Below are 22,084 nucleotides of genomic sequence, written 5' to 3'. Positions count from 1 at the left end.
AGAGGTAACCAGAGGTAGGAGAATGAAGATATCCAGGAGAGGACAGTTCTCCAGTGGCTAAGACAGGGAAGAATTGTGAAAAGAAAAAGAAGGATAGTGTCAAATAACACAGAAAGACCGGGGAAGATGACTAGTGAAAAAAAGTCATAGGAGTTTATCATTAGTTGGTATTTACAAAGAAAGTTTCAGTGGAATAATGACAAGATCCAGTTTGCAAGTGGAAAATGGAAGAAGCAAATAGCTATTACTCTTAAGATGTTGGCAGTACAAAGAAGAGAAATATCATTTGAGAAGTAAGGTTAAAAAGAAAGATTTCTTAGGGAAAGACTACGTAAGAAAAAGAAAAGCCAGTGAACAAACACTAAGGATACAAAGAAAAGAAAGGAAGCAAGGGGCACCTGGTTGGCTCAGTTGGTAGAGCATATGACTCTTAATCTCAGGATTGTAAGCTCAAGACCCACATTGGGTATAGAGATTACCTTAGAAAGGTAAAGTAATTTTTTTTAATGGGGCACCTGACAGGCTCAGTCAGTATAGCATGCAACTCTTGATCTTGGGGTTGTGAGTTGGGGCCCCATATTGGGTGTAACATTACTTAAAAAATAAAATCTTAAAAAAAAGAGAGAGAGAGAGAAGAAAGGAAACTGATTGGAGGTGGAAAGAAGGTAGAAAAGCTAACTTCAAATAAGTTGAAAGGTAATCTCTTCCTCTGAGATAGAAGGGAAGAGAACTGGGTAAAAAACAGAAATTCCAAAATATATTTTTTAAGGAGAAAAAGTTCAAGGTCTCATCAAGATAACCTCCAGTCTCTCAAAAAGCATAGGAGGTGAAATAAATTTTTTAAAAAATATTTAAAAGATGGGGGGGGGAACGCCTGGGTGGCTCATTTGGTTTAGTGGTCTGACTCTTGATTTCGGCTCAGGTCATGATCTCATGTTTAATGGATTCAGGCCTCTCACTGGGGCTCCTTGCTGACAGTACAGAGCCTACTTGGGACTCTCTCTCTCTGCCCCTCCCCTGCTCACTCACTCACTCGTTCTCCTTCTCTCTCTCAAAATAGATAAATAAACTTAAAAAACACAGGAGGTGAATTTTCTGTAGACAGCGAGGATATTGAGGGTTTAGGAAGAGTAGAAATGTTTTGAAAGAGTTAATTAAGTTAAAGAAACTCTACAGAGATCAATAAAAGGGGTAAAAACTATCCAGTACAATATTGAACTAAAGGTAGAATATATGACTTTACAGTAGATAAAATTAGCTTGTACTGAATATATTTAGAGCATCATTATTAGGAAAGCTAAAGCCTACAAGGTAATTGGAGACGGCTTGCCATAATTGGAATTTGGCAAGACGAAGTCTGAAGAATCAGGAAACGAGAGGTCTTCAGAAGTACAACACTGTTAGAAGTGCTGAAGAGATTCAATTGGGGGATTAGGCAAGTAAGGTCATAAAGATAGTCAAAGAGCTCAAGAGATTGAAGGAATGCAATAAAAACTGAAAGTAGGTTAAGAGAGAACAAAAGACAAAGGGAACTGTTACTACTAAATAAAATGTCATAATGCACCTAGCTTTCAGTTTACGGAACACACTGCATTCTTAAAGCATAAAGCAACTTGACTCAAAAAAAAAGATTTCCAAATTGTGAATCAATAGATGTAAGTTCAGTGTTGAATCTACTGCTTCCTAACAAAACCTCTGTGAACCTCTGCTGTAAAAATGTGAAAAAAATAACACCTTTATTATATATCTTATATTAGAAAGACCTAACTTCTTCATGAAGGGTTATACAGCTTATATATGGTAATAGATAAAAGAGGTTTAAAAACTATTTAAAAAGATATGAAAGTGTGGTGCACAGTGATTTTTAACACTTATTTTATATAGATTTATTTTCTCATCATAAAGTTAGTGCAGCAATAAGGATAATAGGAACCGAACTGTTTAATTTTTGTCTACTATCTTATTAGTTGGGTTTGCTGGGAAAAGCTGAAATAGATCAAACCAAAAAAGTTGTGAAAAGTAAAAAGCGTTCACCTTATTTAGGATTATGCTTTTTATGTTATTAATTATTAATATTAATGATTATATATTGGAAAACCAATTCTTATTCCTACAAAGTTTCTTACCAAAATTTGTCTGGTAATTTGAGTTGTGATTTCTTTGGCATCCAAGACAATTGATGGTGGGAGTGATGATACCTCTGCAGCTTGTAATCCTAAAATTATATACAACAGGATTTCAATATGTTACCGTGGATTTTTGTTTATTATTTGAGCAGTAATAATCTTTTCTTCACAGCTTTAACCTTCCATTCTATAGGCATTTCTGAACTGCGTAACAATTCTCAAAATTGGGTTTTCTGAGGTTCTGGATGACAGTTTCCCAATTATAGGATATAATTAGTTGTCCAGGACATATGACAAATTAGAATATTACTTGCTTTTCAACATACTTCTGAGATAGCCAAGAAAACATGATAGGGAAGAAAAAGGGGGCAATCAGAAAATTGAATAATAACATTGAAATTCCAACCACAAATGCAGTTGGCTAATAGAAGGTCAAAGGATATGAGCTTTGCAGGGGTTAAGAGATAACCCTAGTCACAGACAAAACCCTACAGCTGAGTGTTCATCTTTTTAGCAGATCACTAAGAGAGCGATTTCTCAGAAGACATAACTGTGGATGACCATTCTTCATGTAAATTCCAAGTACAATCTAGTATTCTCCTGTTCCCTGAGCTTAATTTTATTGTATAAGTGCCATACAAACCTTTTACTGTGTGCTAATAGTTTATTGAATATACTACTTTAGAGGCAATAGAAACAACACTAACACATTTATTAAGAAGTCACTAATTCCTAGGTACTATGTTAAGCAGTTCATATTTGATCATTCATGTAATCTTCATAAGCCCTATATATAGGGAAAATTATCCCCATGTTAATAAATGAAATTAAGGTCTATGAAAATATGTGATATAAACTAAGTAATGCAGTTGATTTCCCATTTCAGATAGCAAAACAAAGATGCCTTTTTTTTACCCCCTCACAAGGATCACATTCATAGCTAAAATAATTTTAGGGGGGAGCCTGGGTGGTTCAGTCGGTTAAGCATCAGACTTCTGATTTCAGCTTAGATCATGATCTCAAGGTTGTGAGAATGAGCCCATTTAGGCTCATGCTGGGTGTGGAGCCTGCTTAAGATTCTCTTTCTCAATATCTCTGCCCCTCCCCCACTCACATGCATGCACTTTCTCTCTCAAAAAATAAAATAAATAAAATAATTTTAGGAACTTTATATGTATAGGTCAATTGAAAATTTTCCGAATCCAAGAGATTTTATACATGTCACATGTTTTAGATAGAAAACATCTAATCAAGTTTACAAATATCATATGGCTTGGTAATACATTCGATTTTAAGACTTTAGATTTAATTATCAAGATCCCTGCAACTGAAGAAAACAGATATTACTGAAAAAGTGTATAAGAAATACACAATCTTCAATTCATTTATAACTTGCAAATGTAGGCTAAATTACATTTTGCTAAGAATAGAAACTAATACTTCTAGGGCTTTCATGTGTTATAATTCTACATAGGTACTGATTACTACAAGTTTAAATATAAGTTTAATATATATAAAATGCGAGCTTGACATAGAAAACACAGTCTTAGAGAATATAAGTGCTCAAAAGAATGACAGGAAAAGTTGCTTAGACTGACAACTAAGTAAAGGGGAGAATTATGAGAATATGTAGTGTTTCAATAAGTAGATATTATATAGATATACTTTCTACATGCAATACCATAATTTTTTTCTTCTGTGAGTCCCCTAGAAAGTTTGTACGTATACAAGATTGCTTCTTTATTTCTTGAGTTGTTCTTTACATGCTGAACTTCAAAATGCATGTTTTCCACATTAGGATACAGGACCTCTATATGACATAGTTCCAGGAAATGTGTAGCAAACAGTGTAAATGCCTAGAATATGTAACAACAAATATCAGTATTTTCAAAATGAGCTAGAAAAAAAATTTAGTTTGATTTTCCAAGTAGCTTGGCAGAGATGTGAGAATGAAACTAATAATGGTCAATTCATTTCAAAATGTTTTGAAAATTTATATTCAATGAAAGAAACATTTATTATCTTTATACATTACATGTATGTTACATTACAGGAAAGGGAACAAATCTAAAATTAAAATCCTAAAATAAATCTGAAGATATTTAAAAGACAAAGTTTACCAGAAATAAAGCCGTTTAGTGAACTAATCATTTATTAGAAAAGTAATCTACAAACAAAATCATAACATTTCTCTCAACTTTAAAAAAACTTTAAAAGTAGCTTCCCTCCATATAACTATTATTTGGAAAGTGGAATCAATGGTTTGTCCTAGGTATTCAAAACTGCAAAGGCTTTGCATTTTTAGATTTGCACTGTGTTTGAGTTAGGTACTTAAAGGAAAGAAAGAAAAGATTGAGAATAATGCTTAAGACAAAGATTCTCAAACTTTAGTAATCCCCTGGAGAGCTTATTAAAGATGCAAATTCTTGGTACTTATCTCCCCAAATTCCCAATCAGTAGTTGTAATGTGGAATCCCAAGAAACTCTATTTGCTGGAACTATTTAAGTGATACTGAGGCAGATGGTTCAAGTGACTTACAATCACCACATGGTTTTCAGCCCTGAATTACTAAACTAGATATATGAATAATTGGTTATGTTAAGATATTATCTATGAAAACTATAAATATGTGATTAGTGGAAAAATAAAATGTTAAGATATTAAAAATAAAATTTCTGGCTGGCAAATGGCATCAACCATGTAAAAGGGGTTTCAAGTGGTATATGACAGAAAAATGAAAAATCACAACTACTAAATAAATCAAAAGGGGAATAAAACAAACCTAATTTATAATGCAACAGGAAAATATTTAGAAATCCAGTAAGCTATTTGGAAGCTAAGGACCATGTTCATAATAACATTAATGTCCTCAAAATTTATGTATCAAACCAACCTATTATAGTAAATTACAAAATAATAATTTAAGCTTCTTAAAAATAAACAGCAATAATTATATTTTTACTAAATTATTTATACTGGTAAAGGATATTGTTATGGACTATATGTTTGTGTTCCTTCAAATTCAAATGTTGAAATCTAACCTCCAATGTGATAGTATATAGGAGGTGGGGCTTTTGGGGGGAAATCAGGTTGTGAGGGCAGAATCCTCAGGAAGGGAATCAGTGCTCTTTTAAAAGTCACCCCAGAGAGCTCTTTTGCCATCTCTACCATGTGAGGATACAATAAGAACTTGACAGTCTACAAGCTGGTAAAAAGGTTCCCCCTACCATACGGAATCCTGATCTCAATATTCTAGCTTCCAGAACTGTGAAAAATAAATTTCTGCTGTCTATAAGCCACCCAGTGTATGGCATTCTGTTATAGCAGCCCAAACTAAGGCACGTATTCAAAAGTATTGGTAAAAGCATTATTTTCAGCTATTACATAATATCTCAGAAATGGATACTGTCTTTACTATTCTCTCAAGAAAACAGAACCAATAGGAAATATATGTATCTCCTACCATGTAAGTGTGCATATCAATATTGATTGATTATACACACACACACACACACACACACACACAAAGATTTATTTTAAAGAATTGGCTCATGTGATTATGGAGGATGACAAATTCTCAGATCTACAGTCAGCAAACTAGAGACCCAGGAGAGTTGATGGTGTAGTTCCTGTCTGAATGCCAACAGGCTCAAAACCTAAAAAATGCTGATGTTTCAGTTCAAATATGATGGCAGGAAAGAACTAGTGGTCCAGATTGAAGGCAGTCAGGTAGGAGGAGTTACCTCTTACTCCTGAGAGGGTCAGCCTTTTGGTTCTGTTCAAATCTTCAACTGATTGGATGCAGCCCACCCACATCAGGGAGAGCAATCTGTTTTCCTCAGTCTACCAATTCTCATATTAATCTTATTCAGAAACACTTTCAGAATAGATACATCCAGAACGATGTTTGACCAAACTGGGCACTCTGTCATCTAGTCAATTTGACACATAAAATTAACACAAGTCCAGCCCTTGTCAAGTTGGTACTATACACGTCTCTTAAAACCATAACAACTCTCCAAATAAAGACAACAACAAGGTCATAATTCCACCTAACATGTTTCAGCTATCCTGCATACAACCGAGAATGTACCAATCCCTTTCCCCTAAGAGGACATAAAGTTCTTGGGTGATGTTTACTCTTCTCCTTGATATCTTGTAACTTAAATACTATCAACATCAAAGTAATAATACTTAAACATACTGATATAAATTCAGCACATCTTATGTCACATGAGACAGGAACAAGAGAGGAAAGAATACAAAGACATACAAATTCATAACAAAATAAGGAAGAAATACTCATTATTCATGACAATTACAGTCCTCATCTGTAACTGGTCACATGCTTATACTTGGTATTTATAACTACCTTTTCCACTATACATTTCATATTCCCTTTACCTTCAGCAAGCACCTCAGCTGGTCATGGTTCTTTATCTGATGGTGTGGTCTAAACCTTCATTCCTAAAGGATCTGGGCCATTAGTAGTCATGCCAGGACTGGTTGCTATAGTTTTCAATTGACATTAATCACAAGGAATGTTATTACCAAGACCCCTAAGAGAGCTCCTGTATTCCAGAGATATCTTTCTTACCTCCATTGTGGATTAGTAATCTAATTTCCCACTGGCAGTAAGGATCAGTCCCCAGAGCCTGTGCAGTACCTCCCTTCTTTTCCTATTATTCAGAGGAATGAAGAGCCCAGAGTGGCTTGGTGGCAGTCTTATCTTTCAGTGGAATGAAATCATTGTTGTGTGTTGATGGAAGCACTTCTCCCTTTGGAACTAAGATCTCTAGGCCAGTAGTAGGCCACCCATTTCTACTTCTTAATTCCTAGAGCCATGAATGCTGGCTATTGGAAAAACAGCACCATAAAATGAATACTGATTCAGAGCATATACAGGTTTCTAGAAAACCTTGCCCAGCCATGTAAGATACTGCCACCTAGATAGTGCTGTAACTTAGTCTTCAAAGACCATTCCACCATTCTATCAAGCCAGTTGCTCAGGATTGTGGGGAACATGATAAAACCAGTGAATTCCATGAGCATTGGGGCATTGCTGCATTTTGATATGAAGTGAATTCCTTGATCAGAAACAATTCTGTGGGAAATACCACGATGGTATTACCATTTTGTTAAGTTCATGGGTAATAGTTTCAGTACAAAAAATACATGTAGAAGGGAAATCTATATTTAGAGTAAGTGTCTAGTCCACTAAGAACAAATTACTGTTCCATTCTGATGGAAGCAGTTCAATGTAATCAACTTGCCACCAGGCAGCTGGCTGATCGTGTCAGGGAATGGGGTCACTGGAGGCTCAGTATAGGTCTCTGCTGCAGGCAGATTGGGCACTCAGCAACAGCTGTAACAAGGTCAGCATGGTGAGTGTAAATCTGTTACTGAGTCCATGTATAATCTTCATCCATGTCACCATGGCCACTTTGTTCATGAGTCCACTGGTTGATGGCAGGGGTAACTGGGGAAAGAGGCTAACTGGTATCGACCAAACAGGTCATCCTTTCCACTTGATTATTAAAATCCTCCTCTGCTGAGACCACCTTTACATTATTGATGACTAGTGCTCTCTACTACTGGAAATAGAGTCCTTAGCATCTTTAAATCTAATCAGATTAGAAGTGAGGTGGGGACACCATGGTGCAGGGACCTGAATGCTAAGAAGATCCTGGTGGCTCTGGGGCTCTAGACACAGTTCCAGGCAAGCTGCTTCAACCACATGAAGATGGGCTTTGTGATGGGCTATGCAGCGTGCATGGTAGCCGGGGTGTTCTTCAATACTTCTTCCTGTCTCAGGATTGGAATGTGAGGTTGGGAGCTGATGCACAGAATTGGAAAAACCATCATGCAGAGCAGTGGCACCTTTAGCATATTCATGGCCACTGGGATGGGCATCCAGTTGTGGGAGCCCGACAGTGACCACAAGAAAGCATGGTTAGGGACGCGGGGATGTGCCTGCACACAGGGCTCCCTGCCTGGGCAAAGCATGCCTGCAAACAAGATGCTCTGCCAGGAGGCCTGCACACAATATCCAAGTTTAATGGTCCGTTCGCAAACGAGGGAACATGCCTGCCTTAGAAATAAGGAGGAGGCTGGAATTGTGAGCAGGCCTCTTAGTAAACATGTTGTGGTCGCTTCCTCCCTTTGCTCCCCCCTGTCCTTGAAATATGTTTGGCTACTTGCCCTTAATTGGTAAAGGAATGCATCTTGTAGGTTTCAGTTTGTATCCAGTTACCGGGGTATAAAATAAAGCGCAAGAGGGGCGTGCGTAGAATTGTTCCTCCGGCCGGAGTTGTGTCTGTGTCTGTCTTTTTGTGTGTGTCTTGTCCTTTGTGTCATTTCGTCCGCAACATCCAGTACTAATCTGGACCATGGTTGCCCACTACATCTACCACTTCCCATTATTCCCAGCCCATGTACTATAATAATACAAAAGTCTTTGAGTAAAATAAATAAATAAAATAAATTAAATCAGATTACAGAGTCAATTCCAGACACTCAGAACCAATTCAGAAAAACCATCCTTAAAAATTCTGTTCTTCTAGAATCACTCTCAATACCAAAATCTCTAACAGTCAGGGTTCTCCAGAAAAACAGAATAGGGGGTGTGTGTGTGTGTGTGTGTGTGTTGAGGGAGGCGTGGAAGGAAGAGAGACTCTGACAGACTGATTTGCTATTAGGAATTGGCTCATGTGATTATGGAGACTGATGACTCCCCAGGTCTGCAATCAGCAAGCAGGAGACCCAGGAGAGCTGATGGTATAGTTCCAGTCTGAATCTAAAGGCCTGAAAACCAGGAGAGCAAATGGTGTAGTTCCAGTCCAAATGATGGAAGGCTCAAGATCCAGAAAGAGCTGATGTTTCAATTCTAGTCCAGAGACAGGAAAAAGTGATTCTAGAGGTAACCCTCTCGCTCCCAGAAGGGTCAGTCTTTTTGTTCTACTCAGGTCTTCAACTGGACCCCACTCAAAACTGATTGGATGGATCCATCCACACTAGGAAGGGCAATCTGCTTTACTCATTTACCAGTTCAAATACATGTCTCATCCAGAAACCCTCACAGATACACCCAAAATACTGTTTAAACAAATGTCCAGTACTCTGTAGCCCAGTCAGGTTGACATCTAAAATTAACCATCACAGATACTAGCTTTTAATCCTGACAAGTAATACATGTATCTTATTTACATGAGAAATTCTGGCCGACCAACAGAGATTCAGTATTACAAAGACTAATGTTCTCTATTAACATTACCTCTGATTTATCATATACTCTTCAAGTATAAAATATGATCTTTCTCATTCTATGTAATAAATCATTATGGAGTCTCATTTAAGGTAAAGAACTTCATTTTAGGGATATTTCAAGGAACTTTAAATATGGAAAAGTATTTTTAAGTTTTTTCATACCCATATATATTTTGATATTTTACATATTAGCTCAATAACAGAGCAAAAACCATAGTCTGTTTTACATACTTGATTTGTGAAAACCTGTTTTCTTTAAAGGAATGAAATTTTAGTTGGGAAAGTAAAATAAATTTTCCATAAAGTGACCTCAAATACCTACTGTTTCATTTCATGTTATGACATCATAGTCAATGTTGTTATACAGAGACAATTATTGAAATGCTTTCATTTTTTGCTATTTAATTTGATTATATCCAAGTGACTAGTTTTTATATTATTTGTATTTCTTGATTTCCTCCTTTCTACACCATGATTATCAAACTAGCTGTTCCTGCTTCCATCAGAAATGAAATAAGAAAAATATATATGCTATGGTATGATTTTACAACCTAAAATTGTTTAGAGAGCTTTCTGTAGGCACTTGTAAAATCCAATCGTGATAAATATATAAAGGATACCTCAAAAAAGGACTAAGAATTAATACACTTAAAAGAGATAGAGAAGTATACCTTTAGGCTCAGCAGATATTCACAAACAGCATAACAAATGCCAATACCTTCTTCTGTATTAGTACCTCTGCCAAGTTCATCAATTAATATGAGTGATTTGTTATTAGCATTATGTAGAATGTATGCTATCTGAAAAATATAATTTTAATGTTATTCATTATAACCAAACAGCTGTCACTACCCTTTTAAAAAATGAGAAAAAATCCAGGCTCTTAATTCATTTGAAACATATTTTTATAAAGATATCCTGGTAGGTGGAAACTAACACACTGCTTTTCTTCTAAAAAAATCTCATGACTAATAATTTCAATAGAATAACTGATATGTTCATAAACAGACACATGCATTTGTGCTGAGACAACACAGAGTAAATAATCATTATCTAAAATATTGATGTTTTAGACAGCGTAAAATAAACTACACAATGAATTAAATATCTAAATAAAGCACACAGATGGCCATTTTCTTCTCTCAATTGTCATAACACACTCAAAACTATTTTTCAAATTTAACATCTCTCTAGATAGTAAAGGGAGAAAAATTAAAGAGAAAGTATCCAAGCCCATTGATTCATATGTAAACAAATAAATTTAAATCCATGCTCAACAAAGACTAACTCTGACAGAAATGCTACTTCTCACCTGAAGAGTATTAACCTCTTTCTCAAAAAATAGAATTCCACCCGCATTATGTCCTGACATAAAAGTAAATTTCATGGCCATTTTACCTTTCTACGGGGCTAAGCTTCTTGAGAGCTAGGACCATTTAAAAATAAATCTCAAGCACCTAGTATATTGCTATATTCTCCCATAGATACTCAATACATATTAAATAATTATGTAAAAGTCATGCACAGTGGCATAAGTAATAACCATTCTCCCCCATCTACAAAAAGTTATCCAACTCTACAGTGATCCATTAATTCCTACCTACTGAAGATAGCCCAAAAGCTATACTGAATTCCTTTAGCCCTTCAAGTCAACTTCGCATCTGCTCATATCAGAAAAAGGTGAGGACAACTACATTTTTATACAAAGTGAAAATTTTAAAGGGGCACACAGGATGATGATTTCTAAAAGCATCCAGTGATCTTTTATTTTAAAATCAAGCCTAACAGGAATGATGGACACTATGCAAAATGGTCTTGAACAGGTCATTGTTTTCTGAAAAGTCTTTCATATATTCAATGTAAAAACATGAAAGTATGTTTTTGTTCAATAATACTAGCTTTTTCTCTAAAACTGTATTTTTCAGTAAAACCTCTTCCATTTCCACATAAGACATAAAGCAGGAAGCTGTCTTTGACTGCCCTCTGCCTCTTGTAGAGGAGTATAAGCACATCTGCATGTTCTGGTATAAGGATACTTTCTTACATAAAAACTGGTCATTAGTGGAAAAATTTAACATGGGTTTAAAATAAGAAAAGTTTAGTTTAGGTACCTCTTTCATTTCCTTCATGAATGTTGATGAATTTGTTTCAATATCGTCATCAGTACTGATTCTTGTAAAAATCTGTTCAGCAATTCTAAAGGAAGCATATTCTGCTGGAACATATGATCCTGGAAAATATAAAGTCAAAGTAAACTGAAACGCTTTAAAATATAAGTACTAATATTTTGCACTTTTTACCAACTCATTACTTATTGCCTAGTCTAAGGATTTTGTAGTAGAAAGATCGCTGGATGTAGAGTTAGACTACATGGTCCCAGCTCTGTCACTTATTGTATATCCTTGGGCAGCAATTAGACTCTCCCAGTCTCATCGTTCTCATATATAAATGGAAATACTTGCACTTACTATTGTACAATATTATTTGGAAGTTCAAATAATATAGCATAAATTCAAGTACACTAGAAATATTATAAACTTGGAACACCTGGATGGCTCAGTCAGTTAAGCCTCTGACTCTTGATTTTGGCTCAGGTCATGATCTCACCATTTTTGAGTTTGAGTCCTGTGTTGGGCTCTATGCTGACAGTGTAGCCTATTTGGGATTCTCTCTCTCTCCCTCACTCTCTGCCCCTTACCCTTACTTTCTCTCTCTCAAAATACATATAAATAAACTTAAAAATATATTGGCTTTAAAAAAAGAAGTATTATAAGCTTCATAAAAATTTTAATATAGTTAGATGAAAAAACATTCAAAATACGAAAATTTGAAGGAAATGCTTATGAAGCCTAAGTTGATATAATTGTTACAGAAAGATGTACTAGGAAATATGTTATTAGAAACGTATAGAAATACCCAGAATTAGAATGAAAGCAAAACATTTAATTCTTTTAAAACGTGAATTTTCATGAGACTATTTCTGCCTGCAAAGTTATCATGTTAACTAATCTAAAATATTCACCCTTTGAAAGCAAATCAATCTGATTAATGCACCTATCTCTGTAGAGAATGGGACATAAAAGGCATTCCAAAATCATAAGAAGATGAAAATATTCAATGGGGAAAGTATCAAGCATATAGAACAAAATGTTGAAATAATGGGAGTGAAGAAACAAAACCCTGATTATTCCAGGATTTAAAACCAAGATAAGGATGAAGAATAGGGTAATTCTCTAAGGAAAAAGGACTAGCAGGAAAAGAGAGCATAAGTCAGGATAAGACTACTAGAAATAAAATTAACAATAATAACAATAGTGATTAGAATGATCACACCTGGAAAGTAGATCTCTTAAATACAGCATACTCACAGGAATTCTGGAAGGATCAGTTGGAAAATAAATGTGAAAGTCCCAGGTGGAGGATACAGCATATATGGTATGCATTTGTATTTTCTCCTTAGTTCATTTGTATTTACCTTCACCAAAAAGGCTCTACGTTTTTTGTTGGTTTTTTTTTTTAATCTAAAGTATTACAGAAGCCCCCCACTGATATCTTGCTTCTGGTCTGGCTCTCATCTAACCATACATCAGCCAAAGTGATCTATCCAAAAGTCAAATACAATCGTGCCATTCTCTTGCTTAAATTTCAAAAGCTCCCTTTAGATTTCTGGATAAAGTTCAATCTCCTCAGTGAAGTACCTAAGGCCCTTCATGATCTGGATCTTGCCCTTGTCTCTGGCTGTGTATCTTACCACTCCTCACAGCCACTCTTTGCTCTACAAAGGAATTAAAACCTCTAGATATCTTGTACTTCCTTAGGCACACCATACTGTTTTTAGAACATCTTCTTACTCTGCCTAGAAAGTCTCCTTCTTTCTTATACCCTTACCTTATATCCATCATATTTTATATACATTATTTCACTTAATCATTACAACAATTCTTAGAATTAGGTACTATTATAATTTTCACTTACAACCAGGAAAACTAAGGAAATTAAGTAATTTGCTTAAAATCACACAGCTAGTAACTCGACAAGCTAGGTCTAGCTCCAAAGCCTATGTTCTTAATTTCCATGCCTTTCAAGTTTTACTATTTCCTTTACAATCAGATTATGTGAGATACTATATATACTTCTAGGTATTTTAGAGGTTTAAAATGAGTGACAAGAGAAGAAGAATAATTTTCTTCTAATATTTGAGAGGTTATTATCAAAAGAGACTAGGTTATTCTATGATGCATAAAAGAATTAGGACTAATGAGTAGAAATTATAGAAAGTCAGATTTCAATTCTATAGTATAATGAATGCTCTATAATTAGAATGTCCAACAAGTGCATAGCCTGTTTTTTTAAAGGACAGAGCTCCTCACAACTATTCAAATACAAGTCAAGATTATTATGTCACATATGAATCAGAAGACTAAAATGTCCTTTTCAATCCAATGAAACCATAAACCTAATAAAATATTTACTCTTCATTCGTTCATATCTGATTTTCCTTCCCAGTAATAAGTGTAAATCTGCACTACCAATATTATTGCAGTATTCCCCTTACAATTCATTACATTAGGCCAGGGTTTCTCAACCACCACGTTACTAACATCTTGGGCTGGATAATTTTTCTTAGGTTTGTTGAGGATTCGGAGGAGAGCAGGGAGAGGAATGTCTTGTGCATCATAGGATATTCAGCAACATCCCTGGACTCCACACTCCTCTAGCTGTGACAACCAAAAATGTATCCAGATCGTCAAATTTGTGGGAGTAGGGGGATGGGGAAGGGAGGCAAAAATCATCCCTGGTTGAGAACCACTGCATTAGGGCAAATCATCTCATTTCTGATTCATAGAGTTCTCTAGGAAACCTAGTTTTCAGAGTTAAGTTGTGCTTCCACACTAAGAAATACATGGCAATATTAGGCTAATGACAGTCATTTAAATGCATGTATGTGCTCACATAATGTGTTAATGTATCAACTGCTGTGCCCAAGTTACTGGTAGCCTTTAATTAAGTAAAAGATGTTTCTCTCCCCAGTGTTATAATTTGGTAAAAATCTTACATGAGTTATTAAAGGCAGCAGATTATCCTACTTCAGTTTTTTACAACAAAGTTCAGTTTTCAATCAGAAAAAATGATATGATTCAGTTTAGTAATAATTGATACAATGTTAACAGTTATAGTAAGGTAGTTTTGACTTCCGTTACATCCAACAAAATTTTTAGTGCAGTACAATCCAAACTGGATGGAGTTTCGTCAATAGCAAACAGCAAAAGTTACTTTCTGCATAATAGGCACTTATACTTTTAGGTAAGAAAACCTACTCAAATGTCCTCAGGTTAATTAGGCACCAGGCACAAAACATTTTAAATGGGCAGCAGAATTGCTAAGTATAAAGTAAAGCCATAACTTACCAATCTGGGCCATAATCTGACAAAGAGCAATCTGTTTTAAATATGTGGATTTCCCACTCATATTAGGTCCGGTTATGATCAAAAAATTACTTCCTTCTGTAATAAAGGTATTGTTGGCAATAGGTTTTTCCACAGATATTTTTTCAAGAATGGGATGCCATCCCTGTTTGATTGCTAAAGTATCAGTAAATTCTGGCCGAACTTAAAAAAAAAAAAAAAAAAAGAATTGTAAGATTAATATATTTAATGACCTGTGGTGTTGTACATGTGATTTTACTAGGGTCAATATGGGACAATAACATTCAGGTATTATTTTATCCTAACCCCTACTGAAGTCCCTCTAGATTATAATAAACACATTCTAATCACCATCCAAACTTTTACTCACTTCCAGGGAACTCTAGGATTTAGTTCCTTGTCATTGTTCTGAACTCCAAAACAATTCATAACATTTTCAAATTTGTATAGATTAAAAAAAGTCAACTAGTCGTTGATAATACTTTTAAATAACAATTACCAGTACTACAAAATTGCACGTTTACTTAATTCCTACCTTAAGCATTATTTCAAATTTGACATACTTAGCATTTCAATATGGTATGAATACAGAGTAAAACCAAATATAAAAATAATTTTATGTCCAAACCCTTATAGAAATTTTGCCTAAAACGAACACCCAGATGATAGGCAAAACAGACACAAAATGTATAGTTAATTTATAGAAACAAAGGTAAAGGGAGAAAAAAAAAAAGGAGTGACGACAAGTAAACACTAAAATCCTACGTGCCTCTGGAGGAAACACATGGATAAACACAAAAGTATTCATAATAAAAGGTCAAAAAATTGTTTTTGACACCCTTATAATGAAGTTTAAGGGTAATTTTACTTTTTTTCATTTTGAATCTTAGTCTAAGACCACAGGCAAGTGACTACATTTCAGGTTTAAAGAAATATAAAACATTCATTATTATATAAAATTGCTTGAATGGTATACAAATTTCAGTATGTAACATATTTATCCTAAAGAAAGTAACCTACCATAGTCAGAAAGTGTGCAGGCATGAGCAAATGACAGTAGCATATCCAGCATTGACACAGTGTCAGATAGTTTATATAAGCAATGAACATGTTCATAAATCTCACTAAGCAATTTGCACACTATCCTGAAAGAATATGTTTGGTAAGTCAGGTAATGCTTTTAAAAAGGAATATACAATATAATTATTAAACAATATTAAATTCATTGCAAAGGTAAAATAGCATTCACAGTTCAGTTGTACACTACAAATAAAGTCTATTGTTCTTTTTTCTCATTTTAGAAATTAATAAATTGAAGTTCCTTGAGTTCACAGCACTTAGTAGCAAGAATGCATCTTCTGTGGGCACCTGGGTGGCTCAGTCTACAAGAGTCAAATATAAGAGTAGTTTTGACTCTTGATTTCAGTTCAGGTCATGATCTCACTGTTTGTGAGATTGAGCCCCACGTCAGGCTCTGTGCAGAGCCTGCTTGGGATTCCCTCACCTTCTTTCTGTCCCTCTCCCGCTTGTGTTCGTTCTCTGTCTCTCAAAAATAAATAAACATTTTAAAAATGTTTAAGGGGTGCCTGGGTGGCTTAGTCAGTTAAGCGTCCGACTTTCGCTTAGGTCATGATCTCGCGGTTCGTGGGTTCGAGCCCCGCGTCAGGCTCTGTGCTGACTGCCAGCTCAGAGCCTGGAGCCTGTTTTAGTCTGTGACTCCCTCTCTCTCTGACCCTCCCCTGCTCACGCTGTCTCTCTCTCTCTCTCCTAGAAATAAATAAAATATTTTTAAAAAAATGTTTAAAAAAAGAATGTACCTTCTGGTGGGTTAACACTATGTTTTTGAAATTATTGCTGTTATTAAATAAGAATAAAATGAATTTTCATTAATAAAATTATTTTTATAGTCAAACAGGCCCTTACTATACTACTACAACAGATCCCACCTGCTAATAATTTTGTTTTTGCAAATGTGAAATTCAACACAAAGGTTATATATTTTCTGTTCTCTCACTCACTCTCTCCACCCCACTCCCACATACACACACCCTAACAACATAATTATTTAAGCTTTTATGTGGCAAAGTTATTATACTGTGATATAATATAAAAGATTTTCCTTCAAGTGCCTAGCTGATTCAGTTGATAGAACATGTGACTCTTGGTCTCAGGGTTGTGAGTTCATGCCTCATGTTGAATGCAGGGATTACTTTAAAAAAAAAGTTTTTCCCTTATAAGATGAAATATGTTCCGCAAACCTACTCTATGCCATAATCTCTGTGGTCTATGTGCTGAAATTGTTTTGAAAGTCCAATATTTGTCTTTATCATTTCAGTTCACCAATTATGAATGATCAATTTTTTTGCCCCCATCCCCCCTGAATGATCTATTTTTTATTTCTAGTTGTATTGCTACTGTTCCATGAACAGCAAGAGACTGACACTATTGTGATACACATATATATGTATGCCATGAGAAGTTGAGAGCTTACATACCATAAGAATAAACTCAGTTAAGCCCAAGATAAGTCCATGATGTGTCAAATTCTACATCATGGTGCAATGCATACTATAGAGGTATCAGTTATAATATGTATATATTTGTTTTTTGCAATTAGATTTTCCCAAATCTTCTATGAGGCTGAGTGATCCCAATCACAGTAACAGACCTTAAAAGTTCTAATTGTTCTTCCGGAAGATGATCTTTCTTTGCTAACATTTATAATTTTACAATTTTCTGTAATCAGAAAAAGAGCCAATTGATGAAATGTATTATAATGTCTAATATTAATATTCAAATATTCAAATATTTCCAATGTGCTTACATATAAGTCATATGATAGATTTCTCTCAAAGACTCTTGACATCTTTCATTCATTTTAATTAAATCTGCTGATGTAAAGGTATAAGAATTTTTCACTTTAGATATCTGCTAGGAAATGAAAAAACAAATGTTAAGATATGTGTACACTCCTATAAAATGAAATATACAGTGTGGTTTTGATTTGTATTTTCCCAAACCACACTGAGACACCACCTCACGCCGGTCAGAGTGGCTAAAACGAACAAATCAGGAGACTCTAGATGCTGGCAAGGATGTGGAGAAACGGGCACCCTCCTACACTGTTGGTGGGAATGTAAGCTGGTGCAACCCCTCTGGAAAATAGTATGGAGGTTCCTCAAAAACTTAGCAATAGAACTCCCCGATGACCCAGCAGTAGCTGGGAATTTACCCAAGGGATACAGGAGTGCTGATGCATAGGGGCACATGTACCCCAATGTTCATAGCAGCACTCTCAACAATAGCCAAAACATGGAAACAGCCTAACTGTCCATCAACTGACGAATGGATCAAGAAGATGTGGTTTATCTATACCATGGAATACTACATGGCAATGAGAAACAATGAAATCTGGCCATGTGTAGCAACATGGATGGAACTAGAGGGTGTTATGCTGAGTGAAATAAGTCAGGCAGAGAAGGACAGATACCATATGTTTGCACATATATGTAGATTAGGAGGAAGTTAACGGAGGACGAAGCGGGAGAAGAAAGGGAAAAATAATTGGGGAGAGGGAGGGAGGCAAACCATGAGAGACTCCGGAATGCTGAGATCAAACTGAGGGCTGAGGCAGGCTGGGGGAGAGGGGAAGGGGGGTGATGGGCATGGAGGAGGGCACTTGTTGGGATGAGCCCTGGGTGTTATATGGAAACCAACTTGACAATAAACTGTTATAAAAAAAAGAAATACCTATTCTTTACTTTAATAAAAATATGCATTTCTAGGTAAAAACTAAAATAAAATATACAGATTTTAAACTGTATATTTATTTAGGTTAATCACTTTAATTTTTGAGATAAAGCATCATAAAGGAAGTCTCAAATAATGTCTGCAAAAAAAGAAAAGATCACTTCTAAAGTTAAAGTAGGATTTTTTAACCTAGTCTCTTCTGGCACAACTATTTTTACAGGTCTTAAAATTAAAACAGCCATATAGAAATGTTAAATGGTACATTTTATCACCAAGTAACATGCATGACAGATGTAACTTTCACTCCCTCTCTCACACACTCCCTCTCTCACACTTCTTAGCCTTTGCCCCACATAGGAACCTAACTCAAACTCTAACTCCATTACTATGTCTCCACCCATTCTTTACTTCATCTATCCCCTATTATTTAGTATTACAGTGTGTATTTTAAAATCCTGAAAGCTAAATGGTTTGTTTTGCCAAAAGTTACCCCTGAGAGCAAGGAAAGCAAAATTAGAGTGTGTTAGACTTTTGCAAACTGGTGTATTCTGGGGAAGATAATGTGTATTTAGGAAAAAAAATATTTCCCTGGTGCAAAGGTTTGGCAATACTGGATTTTAAAAAGTTAAGCAGATTTCTTCACTTCAGGATTTTTAAACCTTTATAAGGCAAATATGCACTGAGAACTACCTAAAACAGGAGATGGTACAATATTTTCCAAATTCCTTTGATCAAAAATATCTTTGAGCTTTCCTTTTATCATTTTCCTTTTTTTATACATACCAAGCTTCCAGAACTGTGAATGTACTGTTTGGGGTTTCTCAAAAATAAACAAATAAAAGGTTTCTACATCACTCTTAGATTAATATAACTCTTAGGTGTGGGCTAATAGGAGTAGAAGCAATATACAGAACATTCAGAAATTTGGCATGTAAAATTCAAGGAACATCTGAAAAATGTAAAGTGTAATTCTGCTAAATCAGAAACAGTAATTTCCTAGCCAACACGTTAAACTGAACCTTAATAAACTCTGAAGGAAGTTGATTATTGGGAAGAGCTGTACAATCCATAGTCATCTGGATGAAAAATCCTCGAGCAGAGCTAAAACTTGTCCTTAAAGGAAGACTGTATTTTTCTGCAAGCTGCGATATCATTCCTAGTAACCAGAAACAAGAAAAACAGAAAGAATTTTAGTGAGAAAATTATTTACTGTTTAAAAAAAACATATTTTATTATTATTTTATATATAAATATGAAGGTCTTGCTACTCTTAAACTATAAAGACTTTTAATGTCTAACATAACATATTTAAGCATTCTTTTAAGAAAAAAAATGGTGGTACAAAGGTTGACATTTTGATAGGTACTTCGAAAGTAAAAAAAAATTGTAAAAATTAATATAAAAAGTAAAACTAAGACTATTTTATACTCTGTATTAGAATATTAGATTTTTTCATTTGTTATTCATCAACTTTTTCAAAAAGGAATAGAATCATCATATAAATTATTACAATCATTAGTTCACAATAAGAAATTCTCTCCACAAAACATATTTTGCAAAACAAAATATTCCAAAATAATGGGTGATACAAATAAAATTCCTAAAACAATCAAAATCTTCCTATCAACTTCAAACTTACCACAGAGTTATAAATATATGCATATATTTTTTAATTTAAATCCAAGTTTAACATATAGAGTTATAATGGTTTCAGGAATAGAATTTAGTGATTCTTTCTTTACATATAACACCCAGTATTTATCCCAACAAGTGCCCTCCTTAATGTCCATCATCCATTTAGCTCACTCCCCACCCACCTCCTTCCAGCAACCCTGTTTGTTCTCTGTATTTAAAAGTCTCTTATGGTTTGCCTCCCTCTCTGCTTTTATCTTATGTTTCCTTCCCTTCCCCTATAGATGTTTTGTTTCTTAAATTCTACATATGAGTGAAATCATATGATATTTATCTTTCTCTGACCAACTTATTTCACTTAGCATAATACATTCTAGTCCCATCCACGTTGTTGCAAATGGCAGATTTCATTCTTTTTGATTGCCAGGTAATATTCCACTATACACATGCACGCACACACATACACACACATGTATATCCACTATGTACATACCACATATCTTTGTTACCCATTCATCAGTTGATGGACATTTGGTTCTTTCCATAATTTTGCTATTGTTGATAGCACTGCTATAAACATTGGTGGTGCATGTGCCCCTTCGAATCAACATTTTTGTATCCTTTTGGTTACTACCTAGTAATGAAATTGCTGGGTCATAGGGTAGCTCTATTTTTAATTTCTTGAGGAACCTCCATACTATTTTCCAGAGAGGCTGCACCAGTTTGCATTCCCACCAGGAGTGCAAGAGGGTTCTCCTTAGTCCACATCCTCATCAACACCTGTTGTTGCCTGAATTATTCATTTTAGCCACTCTAACAGGAGTGAGGTGGTATCTCATTGTGGTTTGATTTGTATTTCCTATTTCTTCACTGGATTATTTGCTTTTAGTGTTGAGGTTTATAAGTTCTTTAGATTTTGGATATTAACCTTTTATCTGATATGTCATCTGTAAATATCTTCTCCCATTCTATAGGTTACCTTTTAGTTTTGTTGATTGATACCTTTGCTATTCAGAAGACTTTTATCTTTATGAGGCCCCAATAATTCATTTTTGCTTTTGTGCCCTTGCCTCTGGAGACATGTCTAGTGAGAAGTTGCTGCAGCCAAAGTCAAAGAGATTGTGGTGTTTTCTCCTCTAGGAGTTTAATGGTTTCTTGTCTTACATTTAGGTCTTTCATGCATTTTGAATTTATTTTTGTTTATAGTTTAAGAAAGTGGTCCAAGTTCATTCTTCTGTATGCCATTGTCCAGTTTCCCCAACACTATTTACTGAAGAGACTGTGTTTTCTTCATTGGATACTCTTTCCTTCTTTGTCAAAGATTAACTGGCCACACATTTGTAAGTACATTTCTGGATTCTCTATTCTGTTCCATTGATCTATGTGTCTGTTTTTGTGCTAGTACTGTACGGTCTTGATGATTATAGCTTTGTAATACAACTTTTGAAGTCTGGAATTGTGATCCCTCCAGGTTTGGTTTTCTTTTTCAACATTACTTTGGCTATTTGGGGCCTTTTCTGGTTCCATACAAATTTTAGGATCATTTGTTCTAGTTCTATAAAGAATACTGGTGTTCTAGTTTTGAGAAGTATGCTGGTGCAATTTTGATTGGAATTGCATTGAATGTGTAGATAGCTTTGGGTAGTAATGACATCTTAACTATATTTATTCTTCCTATCCATGAGCATGGAATGTTTTTCCATTTCTTTGTGTCTTCTTCAATTTCCTTCATAAGTTTTCTATAGTTTTCATCATATAGATCTCTTATATCCTTGGTTAGGTTTATTCCGAGGTATTTTATGGTTTTTTGTGCAGTTGTGAATGGGATCAGTTTCTTGATTTCTCTTTCTGTTGCTTCATTGTTGGTGTATAAAAATGCAACC

The 22,084-nt window shown here is 35.0% G+C and overlaps 1 protein-coding gene across 1 annotated transcript in view; it reads right to left on the bottom strand.

The window, feature by feature from the left end:
- MSH4 (mutS homolog 4) overlaps nt 1–22,084 on the bottom strand; it is an 86,843-nt gene that overhangs the window by 4,389 nt on the left and 60,370 nt on the right. The window contains exons 12-19 of the mRNA XM_039219399.1: nt 19,589–19,725; nt 17,644–17,747; nt 15,840–15,964; nt 14,802–15,002; nt 11,505–11,623; nt 10,065–10,193; nt 3,808–3,982; nt 2,127–2,215 (exon numbers count right to left, since the gene is read on the bottom strand). Of these exons, the coding sequence (XP_039075330.1) occupies nt 2,127–2,215; nt 3,808–3,982; nt 10,065–10,193; nt 11,505–11,623; nt 14,802–15,002; nt 15,840–15,964; nt 17,644–17,747; nt 19,589–19,725 (1,079 nt within the window). The remainder of the gene's footprint in view (nt 1–2,126; nt 2,216–3,807; nt 3,983–10,064; nt 10,194–11,504; nt 11,624–14,801; nt 15,003–15,839; nt 15,965–17,643; nt 17,748–19,588; nt 19,726–22,084) is intronic.

Source organism: Hyaena hyaena, unplaced genomic scaffold (genome assembly GCF_003009895.1).
Source record: "Hyaena hyaena isolate Hyena2069 unplaced genomic scaffold, ASM300989v1 scaffold_826, whole genome shotgun sequence".
Taxonomy (NCBI): Eukaryota; Metazoa; Chordata; class Mammalia; order Carnivora; family Hyaenidae; genus Hyaena; species Hyaena hyaena.
Note: the sequence above shows the minus strand (reverse complement) of the source record. Positions and strands in the feature narration are given on the sequence as shown.